At 52.3% G+C, this 10,651-nt stretch overlaps 1 protein-coding gene across 1 annotated transcript in view; it reads left to right on the top strand.

Annotated features, from left to right (window-relative positions):
* LOC121468530 (polyunsaturated fatty acid lipoxygenase ALOX15B-like) overlaps nt 1–5,899 on the top strand; it is a 76,160-nt gene extending 70,261 nt beyond the window's left edge. Inside the window, exons 13-15 of the mRNA XM_072920604.1 lie at nt 524–624; nt 2,854–3,024; nt 5,687–5,899. Of these exons, the coding sequence (XP_072776705.1) occupies nt 524–624; nt 2,854–3,024; nt 5,687–5,866 (452 nt within the window). The 3' untranslated portion in view covers nt 5,867–5,899. The remainder of the gene's footprint in view (nt 1–523; nt 625–2,853; nt 3,025–5,686) is intronic.
* The last annotated feature ends 4,752 nt before the right edge of the window (nt 5,900–10,651 follow it).

The raw sequence follows: 10,651 nt of genomic DNA, 5'->3' as shown, positions 1-10,651 counted from the left end.
GGGCACAGGTGGGCACAGACCCCCCCCCAAGTGGGTACAGGTGAGATTGGGGGCACACAGGTGGGCACAGGTAGGCACACAGGTGGGCACAGGTGGGTTCAGGTGGGAGTTCAGGTGGGCACAGGTAGGGTCAGGTGGGCACAGGTGGGCTCAGGTGGGAGTTCAGGTGGGCACAGGTGGGCACAGACCCCCCCCAGGTGGGTACAGGTGACCCCTCAGGTGGGCATAGGTGGGCACAGACCCCCCCCAGGTGGGTACAGGTGACCCCTCAGGTGGGCATAGGTGGGCACAGACCCCCCCCAGGTGGGTACAGGTGACCCCTCAGGTGGGCACAGGTAAGATTGGGGGTACACAGGTGGGCACAGGTGGGCACAAAGGTGGGCTCAGGTGGCCTCAGGTGGGCACCAGTGGAGTTTCAGGTGGGGTTTAAGTGTGGTTCAGGTGGGCACAGGTGGGCACAGGTGGGCACAGGTGACCCCAGCTGACCCCGTTGACCCCTGACCTCTGCCCCCTGCCGTGCCAGGTGTGCCCTCCCGGCTGGAGACGCGGCGTGACCTCGTCACCTTTGTCACCGCGGTCATCTTCAACTGCTCCGCGCTGCACGCGGCCACCAACAGCGGCCAGGTGAGTGACCTCTGACCTCTGAGTGACCACTGAGTGACCTCTGACCACTGAGTGACCACTGAGTGACCCCTGACCCTGAGTGACCAATGAGTGACCCCTGAGTGACCACTGACCAATGAGTGACCACTGAGTGACCACTGAGTGACCACTGACCAATGAGTGACCATTGAGTGACCACTGAGTGACCACTGACCAATGAGTGACCACTGAGTGACCACTGAGTGACCAATGAGTGACCAATGAGTGACCACTGAGTGACCACTGAGTGACCACTGACCAATGAGTGACCATTGAGTGACCACTGAGTGACCACTGACCAATGAGTGACCACTGAGTGACCACTGAGTGACCACTGACCAATGAGTGACCATTGAGTGACCACTGAGTGACCACTGAGTGACCAATGAGTGACCTTCGTCACTGTGGTCATCTTCAACTGCTCAGCGCTGCACGCGGCCACCAACAGCGGCCAGGTGAGTGACCACTGAGTGACCACTGACCTCTGACCTCTGAGGGACCACTGAGTGACCCCTGAGTGACCACTGACCACTGACTGACCCCTGAGTGACCACTGAGTGACCAATGAGTGACCACTGACCACTGACATTTTTAGGGTCTCTCCCATTTTTGGGGTCTGTCTCTCCCATTTTTGGGGTCTCTCTCTCCCGTTTTTGGGGTCTCTCTCTCCCACTTTTGGGGTTTCTGCCCCATTTTTTGGAGTCTCTCTCTCTCCCATTTTTGGTTTCGCTCTCTCCCCATTTTTGGGGTCTCCCCCTCCATTTTTGGGGTTTCACTCTCTCCCCATTTTGGGGTCCCTCTCTCTGACATTTTGGGGTCTCTCTCTGAAATTTTTGGGGTCTCTCTCCCCCATTTTTGAGGTCTCTCATTCCCATTTTTGGAGTATCTCCCCCCCCATTTTTGGGATCTTTCTCCCCCATTTTCGGGGTCTTTCTCTCTCTCTTTTGGGGTCTGTCTCTGACATTTTCGGGGTCTCTCTCCCACTTTTGGGGTGTCTCTCTGACATTTTTGGGGTGTCTCTTTGACATTTTCGCATCTCTCTCTCCCACTTTTGGGGTTTCTCTCTGACATTTTGGGGTTTCTCTCCCAATTTTGGGCTCTCTCTCTGACAATTTTGGGGTCTCTCTCTGACATTTTGGGGTCTCTCCCCCACTTTTGGGGTGTCTCTCTGACATTTTTGGGGTCTCTTTCTCTCACTTTTGGGGTCTCTCTCTGACATTTTGGGGTCTCTCTCTCCCACTTTTGGGCTCGCTCTCTGACATTTTTGGGGTATCTCCTCCCCCATTTTTGGGATCTTTCCCCCCCATTTTTGAGGTCTCTCTCTCTGACATTTTTGGGGTCTCATTCCGATTTTTGGGGTCCCTCTCTGACATTTTGGGGTCTCTCTCCCCCCATTTTTGGGGTCTCTCTCCTACATTTCGGCGTCTCTCTCTCCCAATTTTGGGGTCTCTCTCTGACATTTTTGGTTTTGCTCTCTCCTCATTTTTGGGGTCTCTCTCTGACATTTTGGGGTCTCCCCCCCATTTTTGGGGTCTTCCTCTCCCAGTTTCGGGGTCTCCACTCCCCATTTTTGGGGTCTCTCTCTGTCATTTTTGGGATCTCTCTCTCTCTCCCCCATTTTTGGAGTCTCTCTGTCCCCCATTTTCGGGGTCTCTCTCTCCCATTTTTGGGGTCTCTCTCTGACATTTTTGGGGTCTCTCTCTCCCAAATTTGGGGTCTATCGCTCCCCATTTTTGAGGTCTCTCATTCCCATTTTTGGGGTTTCTGCCCCATTTTTTGGGGTCTCTCTCTCCCATTTTTGGTTTCGCTCTCTTCCCATTTTTGGGGTCTCTCCCCCCATTTTTGGGGTCTTTCTCTCCCATTTTTAGGGTCTTTCTCTCCCAATTTTTGGGGTCTCTCTGACATATTTTGGGGTCTCTCTCTCCAAATTTTGGGGTCTCTCCCTCCATTTTTTGGGGTCTCTCTCATTTTTGGGGTCTCTCTCTCCCACTTTTGGGGTGTCTCTCTGACATTTTTGGGGTCTCTCTCTGACATGTTTTGGGTTCTTTCTCTCCCATTTTTGGGGTCTCTTTTTGGGGTCTCTCTCTGACATTTTTGGGGTCTCTCTCTGCCACTTTCGGGGTGTCTCTCTGACATTTTTGGGGTCTCTCTCTGACATTTTTTGGGGTCCCTCTCTGACATTTTGGGGTCCCGGCCCCGTTTCCGTCGCAGTTTGAGCTCTCGGCGTTCCCGCCGAACGCTCCGGCCGCCATGCGGGAGCCGCCGCCGACGTCCAAGGCGGCGCTGTCGGAGCAGGAATTCCTGGCGGCGCTGCCGGCCATGAACACCACGGCCACGGTGCTGGCGGTGCTGTGGGTGCTGAGGAACGAGCCCATGGACATGGTGAGACCCCCACCCAAAATATCCCATCCCCCTGGGACCCCTCCCCAAAATAACCCACCCAAAACCCACCCAAACCCACCCAAATCTAACCTAAACCAACCCAAAACCAACCTAAACCCAACCCAACCCAACCCAACCCAACCCAACCCCGGCGGTGCTGTGGGTGCTGAGGAACGAGCCCATGGACATGGTGAGACCCCCACCCAAATTACCCCATCCCCCTGGGACCCCCACCCAAAATAACCCATCCCAAAACCAACCTAAACCAACCTAAACCAACCTAAACCCAACCCAACCCAACCCAACCCCAACCCCGGCGGTGCTCTGGGTGCTGAGGAACGAGCCCATGGACATGGTGAGACCCCCACCCAAATTAACCCATCCCCCTGGGACCCCTCCCCAAATTAACCCACCCAAACCCACCCAAACCCACCCAAAACCAACCTAAACCAACCCAAACCCACCCAACCCAACCCCGGCGGTGCTGTGGGTGCTGAGGAACGAGCCCATGGACATGGTGAGACCCCCACCCAAAATATCCCACCCAAACCCACCCAAACCCACCCAAAACCAACCTAAACCCAACCTAAACCAACACAAAACCAACCAAAACCAACGCAAAACCAACCTAAACCAACCTAAACTCAACCCAACCCAACCCAACCCCGGCGGAGCTCTGGGTGCTGAGGAACGAGCCCATGGACATGGTGAGACCCCCACCCAAATTACCCCACCCAAAACCAACCCAAAACCAACCTAAACCCAACCCAAAACCAACCCAAAACCAACCTAAACCAACCCAAAACCAACCTAAACCAACCTAAACCAACCCAATCCAACCCCGGCGGTGCTCTGGGTGCTGAGGAACGAGCCCATGGACATGGTGAGACCCTTCCCCAAAATATCCCATCCCCCTGGGACCCCCACCCAAATTAACCCACCCAAACCCACCCAAAACCAACCTAAACCAACCCAAACCCACCCAACCCAACCCCGGCGGTGCTGTGGGTGCTGAGGAACGAGCCCATGGACATGGTGAGACCCCCACCCAAAATATCCCACCCAAACCCACCCAAACCCACCCAAAACCAACCTAAACCAACCTAAACCAACCTAAACTCAACCCAACCCAACCAACCCAACCCAACCCAAACCAACCCAACCCAACCAACTCAACCAACCCAACCCAACTCAACCCAACCCAACCCAACCCAACCCAACCCAACCCAACCCAACCCAACCCAACCAAACTCAACCAACCCAACCCAACCAACCCAGCCCAACCCAACCAACCCAACCCAACCCAACCCAACCCAACCCAACCAACCCACACCCAACACAACCAACCCAACCCAACTTAAACTCACCCAAACCCACCCAAAACCATCCCAAACCCACCCAAACCCACCCAAAACCAACCCAAAACCAACCTAAACTCAACCCAACCCAACCAACCCAACCCAACCAACCCAACCCAACCGAATGAAACTCAACCCAACCCAACCCAACCAACCCAACCCAACCCAACCAAACCCACCCAAAACCCACCCAAAACCAACCAAAACCAACCCAAACCCACCCAAAACCAACCAAAACCCAACCCAACCAACCCAACTCAACCCAACAAAACCCACCCAAAACCAACCTAAACCCAACGAAACCCAACGAAACTCAACGAAACCCAACAAAACCCAACCCAAACCCACCCAAAACCAACCTAAACCCACCCAAAACCAACCTTAACCCAACCCAAACCCAACCTAAACCAACCCAACCCAACCCAACCCAACCCAACCCAACCCAACCAACCCAACCCAACCAACCCAACCCAACCCAACCCAACCCAACCCAACCCAACCAACCCAACCCAACCAACCCAATGAAACCCAACCCAACCCAACCAACCCAACCCACCCAACCCAACCCAACTCAACCAACCCAACCCAACCAACCCAACCAACCCAACCCAACGAAACCCAACGAAACCCAACGAAACCCAACCCAACCAAACCCAACGAAACTCAACCCAACTCAACCCAAACCTACTCAAACCCACCCAAAACCACCCCAAACCAACCAAAACCCACCCAAACCCACCCAAACCCAACTCAACCAACCCAAATCCAACCGAAACCCAACGAAACCCAACGAAACCCAACCCAACCCAACCAACCCAACCCAACCAACCCAACCCAACCAACCCAACCCCAATGAAACCCAACGAAACCAAACGAAACCCAACCCAAACCCACCCAAACCCACCCAAAACCACCCAAAACCAACCCAAACCCACCCAAAACCAACCCAAAACCAACCTAAACTCAACCCAACCCAACCCAACCAACCCAACACAACCCAACCCAACCCAACCCAACCAACCCAACACAACCAACCCAACCAACCCAACCCAACCCAACCCAACCCAACCAAACCCAACCCAACCCAACCCAACCAACCCAACCCAACCCAACCCAACCCAACCCAACCCAACCCACCCAAACCCACCCAAAACCAACCCAAAACCAACCTAAACCCAACCCAACCCAACCCAACCAACCCAATCCAACCCAACCCAACCCAACCCAACCCCCAGTGCTCCCAGTCCCTCCCAGTCCCTCCCAGTCCCTCCCAGTCCCCCCAGTGACCCCAGTTCCTCCCGCAGCGCCCCCTGGGGCACTACCCCGAGCGTCACTTCACCGAGAGCGCCCCCCGGCGGCTGATCCGCCGCTTCCGGCGCCGCCTGCGCCGAATCTCCCGCCAGATCCGCGCCCGGAACGCGGCAATGGAGCGGCCCTACCCCTACCTGGACCCCGAGAACATCGAGAACAGCGTGGCCATCTAGGGACCCCAAAATCACCCCAAAATAGCCCAAAAATATCCCAAAATAGCCCAAAAATAATCCAAAATATCCAAAAAATATCCCAAAAATTACTCAAAATATGCCAAAATGCCCCAAATGTCCCTACCTGGACCCCGAGAACATCGAGAACAGCGTGGCCATCTAGGGACCCCGAAATACCCCAAAAATATCCCAAAATAGCCCAAAATATGCCAAAATATCCCAAAATATCCAAAAAATAGCCCAAAAATTACTCAAAATATGCCAAAATTCCCCAAAATGCCCCAAAATACCCCAAAATGTCCCTACCTGGACCCCGAGAACATCGAGAACAGCATGGCCATCTGAGGGACCCCAAAATCACCCCAAAATAGCCCAAAATGTCCCAAAATAACCCAAAAATAGCCCAAAATATCCCAAAATATCCCAAAATATCCCAAAAATAACCCAGAATATCCAAAATATCCCAAAATATCCCAAAAATTACTCAAAATATGCCAAAATGCCCCAAAATGCCCCTACCAGGACCCCGAGAATATCGAGAACAGCGTGGCCATCTGAGAGACCCCGAAATCACCCCAAAATATCCCAAAAATAGCCCAAAAAATATCCCAAAATATCCCAAAATATCCCAAAAATAACCCAAAATATCCCAAAATGTCCCAAAATATCCCAAAATACTCCAAATGCCCCTACCTGGACCCCGAGAACATCGAGAACAGCGTGGCCATCTGAGGGACCCCGAAATTACCCCGAAATCACCCCAAAATAACCCAAAATACCACAAAATATCCCAAAATATGCCAAAATACCAAAAAAAGTCCCAAAATACCCCAAAATGTTCCTGCCTGGACCCCGAGAACATCGAGAACAGCGTGGCCATCTGAGGGACCCCGAAATTACCCCAAAATAGCCCAAAATGTCCCAAAATATCCCAAAAATAACCCAAAATAGGCCAAAAAAACCCAAAATACCTGAAAATATCCCAAAATACCCCAAAATTACCCCAAAAACATCCCAAAATGCCCCAAATGCCCCAAATGCCCCTACCTGGACCCCGAGAACATCGAGAACAGCGTGGCCATCTGAGGGACCCCAAAATCACCCCAAAATAGCCCAAAATATCCCAAAATATCCCAAAAATAACCCAAAATATCCAAAAAATATCCCAAAAATAACCCAAAATATGCCAAAATGCCCCAAAATGCCCCTACCTGTACCCCGAGAACATCAAGAACAGCGTGGCCATCTAGGGACCCCAAAATCACCCCAAAATCACCCCAAAATATCCCAAAAATATCCCAAAAACCCCCAAACACCCCAAAAATATCCCAAAACACCCCAAAATACCCGAAAATATCCCAAAATACCCCAAAATGCCCCTACCTGGACCCCGAGAACATCGAGAACAGCGTGGCCATCTGAGGGACCCCGAAATCAGCCCGAAAATGTCCCAAAAATGTCCCAAAATATCCCAAAAATAACCCAAAATATCCAAAAATAACCCATAATATCCCAAAAACAACACAAAATGCCCCAAAATATCCCAAAACCACCCCAGAATATCCCAAAATGTCCCTACCTGGACCCCGAGAACATCGAGAACAGCGTGGCCATCTGAGGGACCCCAAATCACCCCAAAATATCCAAAAAATAACCCAAAATAACCCAAAATATCCCAAAATATCCCAAAATATCCCAAAAATAACCCAAAATATCCAAAAAATATCCCAAAAATAACCCAAAAACCCCAAAATACCACAAAAACACTCCAAAATACCCAAAAATATCCCAAAATACCCCAAAAATATCCCAAAAATATCACAAAATATCCCCAAAATACCCCAAAATATCCCAAAAACCCCAAAACAGCCCAAAAATATCCCAAAACAAAAAAAATACCCCAAAATCAGCCCAGGATCGAGACCGGGGGGTGTCCCAGTATGGCACTGGTTTATACTGGGAGCTGTTACTGGGCCATACTGGGAGCTGTTACTGGTCTGTACTGGGAGCTGTTACTGGTCTGTACTGGGAGCTGTTACTGGTCTGTACTGGGAGCTGTTACTGGTCTGTACTGGGAGCTGTTACTGGGCCATACTGGGAGCTGTTACTGGTCTGTACTGGGAGCTGTTACTGGTCTGTACTGGGAGCTGTTACTGGTCCGTACTGGGAGCTGTTACTGGGCCATACTGGGAGCTGTTACTGGGCCATACTGGGAGCTGTTACTGGTCTGTACTGGGAGCTGTTACTGGGCCATACTGGGAGCTGTTACTGGTCTGTACTGGGAGCTGTTACTGGGCCATACTGGGAGCTGTTACTGGGCCATACTGGGAGCTGTTACTGGTCTGTACTGGGAGCTGTTACTGGGCCATACTGGGAGCTGTTACTGGTCTGTACTGGGAGCTGTTTCTGGTCCGTACTGGGAGCTGTTACTGGGCCATACTGGGAGCTGTTACTGGTCTGTACTGGGAGCTGTTACTGGTCTATACTGGGAGCTGTTACTGGTCTGTACTGGGAGCTGTTACTGGTCTGTACTGGGAGCTGTTACTGGTCTGTACTGGGAGCTGTTACTGGTCTGTACTGGGAGCTGTTACTGGTCTGTACTGGGAGCTGTTACTGGTCTGTACTGGGAGCTGTTACTGGGCCATACTGGGAGCTGTTACTGGTCTGTACTGGGAGCTGTTACTGGTCTGTACTGGGAGCTGTTACTGGGCCATACTGGGAGCTGTTACTGGTCTATACTGGGAGCTGTTACTGGGCCATACTGGGAGCTGTTACTGGTCTGTACTGGGAGCTGTTACTGGTCTATACTGGGAGCTGTTACTGGGCCATACTGGGAGCTGTTACTGGTCTGTACTGGGAGCTGTTACTGGTTTATACTGGGAGCTGTTACTGGGCCATACTGGGAGCTGTTACTGGTCTGTACTGGGAGCTGTTACTGGTTTATACTGGGAGCTGTTACTGGTCTGTACTGGGAGCTGTTACTGGTCTGAACTGGGAGCTGTTACTGGTCTGTACTGGGAGCTGTTACTGGTCTGTACTGGGAGCTGTTACTGGGCCATACTGGGAGCTGTTACTGGGCCATACTGGGAGCTGTTACTGGTCTGTACTGGGAGCTGTTACTGGTCCGTACTGGGAGCTGTTACTGGTCTGTACTGGGAGCTGTTACTGGTTTATACTGGGAGCTGTTACTGGTCTGTACTGGAGCTGTTACTGGTCTGTACTGGGAGCTGTTACTGGTCTGTACTGGGAGCTGTTACTGGTCTATACTGGGAGCTGTTACTGGTCTGTACTGGGAGCTGTTACTGGTCCGTACTGGGAGCTGTTACTGGTCTATACTGGGAGCTGTTACTGGTCTGTACTGGGAGCTGTTACTGGTCTGTACTGGAGCTGTTACTGGTCTGTACTGGGAGCTGTTACTGGTCTGTACTGGGAGCTGTTACTGGTCTATACTGGGAGCTGTTACTGGTCTGTACTGGGAGCTGTTACTGGTCTGTACTGGGAGCTGTTACTGGTCTGTACTGGGAGCTGTTACTGGGCCATACTGGGAGCTGTTACTGGTCTGTACTGGGAGCTGTTACTGGGCCATACTGGGAGCTGTTACTGGGCCATACTGGGAGCTGTTACTGGTCTGTACTGGGAGCTGTTACTGGTCTGTACTGGGAGCTGTTACTGGGCCATACTGGGAGCTGTTACTGGGCCATACTGGGAGCTGTTACTGGGCCATACTGGGAGCTGTTACTGGGCCATACTGGGAGCGGTTACTGGGCCATACTGGGAGCTGTTACTGGTCTGTACTGGGAGCTGTTACTGGTCTGCACTGGGAGCTGTTACTGGTCTGTACTGGGAGCTGTTACTGGTCTGTACTGGGAGCTGTTACTGGGCCATACTGGGAGCTGTTACTGGGCCATACTGGGAGCTGTTACTGGGCCATACTGGGAGCTGTTACTGGTCTGTACTGGGAGCTGTTACTGGGCCATACTGGGAGCTGTTACTGGTCTGTACTGGGAGCTGTTACTGGGCCATACTGGGAGCTGTTACTGGGCCATACTGGGAGCTGTTACTGGTCTGTACTGGGAGCTGTTACTGGGCCATACTGGGAGCTGTTACTGGTCTGTACTGGGAGCTGTTACTGGTCTGTACTGGGAGCTGTTACTGGGCCATACTGGGAGCTGTTACTGGTCTGTACTGGGAGCTGTTACTGGGCCATACTGGGAGCTGTTACTGGTCTGTACTGGGAGCTGTTACTGGGCCATACTGGGAGCTGTTACTGGGCCATACTGGTCTGTACTGGGAGCTGTTACTGGTCTGTACTGGGAGCTGTTACTGGGCCATACTGGGAGCTGTTACTGGTCCGTACTGGGAGCTGTTACTGGGCCATACTGGGAGCTGTTACTGGTCCGTACTGGGAGCTGTTACTGGGCCATACTGGGAGCTGTTACTGGGCCATACTGGTCTGTACTGGTCCATACTGGTCTGTACTGGTCCATACTGGTCTGTACTGGTCCATACTGGTGTCAATAAAGGTGTTGGTGCAGCCGTGTCTGTGTGGGATAAACTGGGATGGACTGGGATGGACTGGGATGGACTGGGATGAACTGGGATGGACTGGGATGAACTGGGATGGAACTGGGATGAACTGGGATGAACTGGGATAAACTGGGGTTAACTGGGATGAACTGGGATGAACTGGGATAAACTGGGGTTAACTGGGATGAACTGGGATGGACTGGGATGGAACTGGGGTTAACTGGGATGGACTGGGATGAACTGGGACGAACTGGGATG

The sequence above is a fragment of the Taeniopygia guttata genome, chromosome 32 (genome assembly GCF_048771995.1).
Source record: "Taeniopygia guttata chromosome 32, bTaeGut7.mat, whole genome shotgun sequence".
NCBI classification, from domain to species: domain Eukaryota; kingdom Metazoa; phylum Chordata; class Aves; order Passeriformes; family Estrildidae; genus Taeniopygia; species Taeniopygia guttata.
Note: the sequence above shows the minus strand (reverse complement) of the source record. Positions and strands in the feature narration are given on the sequence as shown.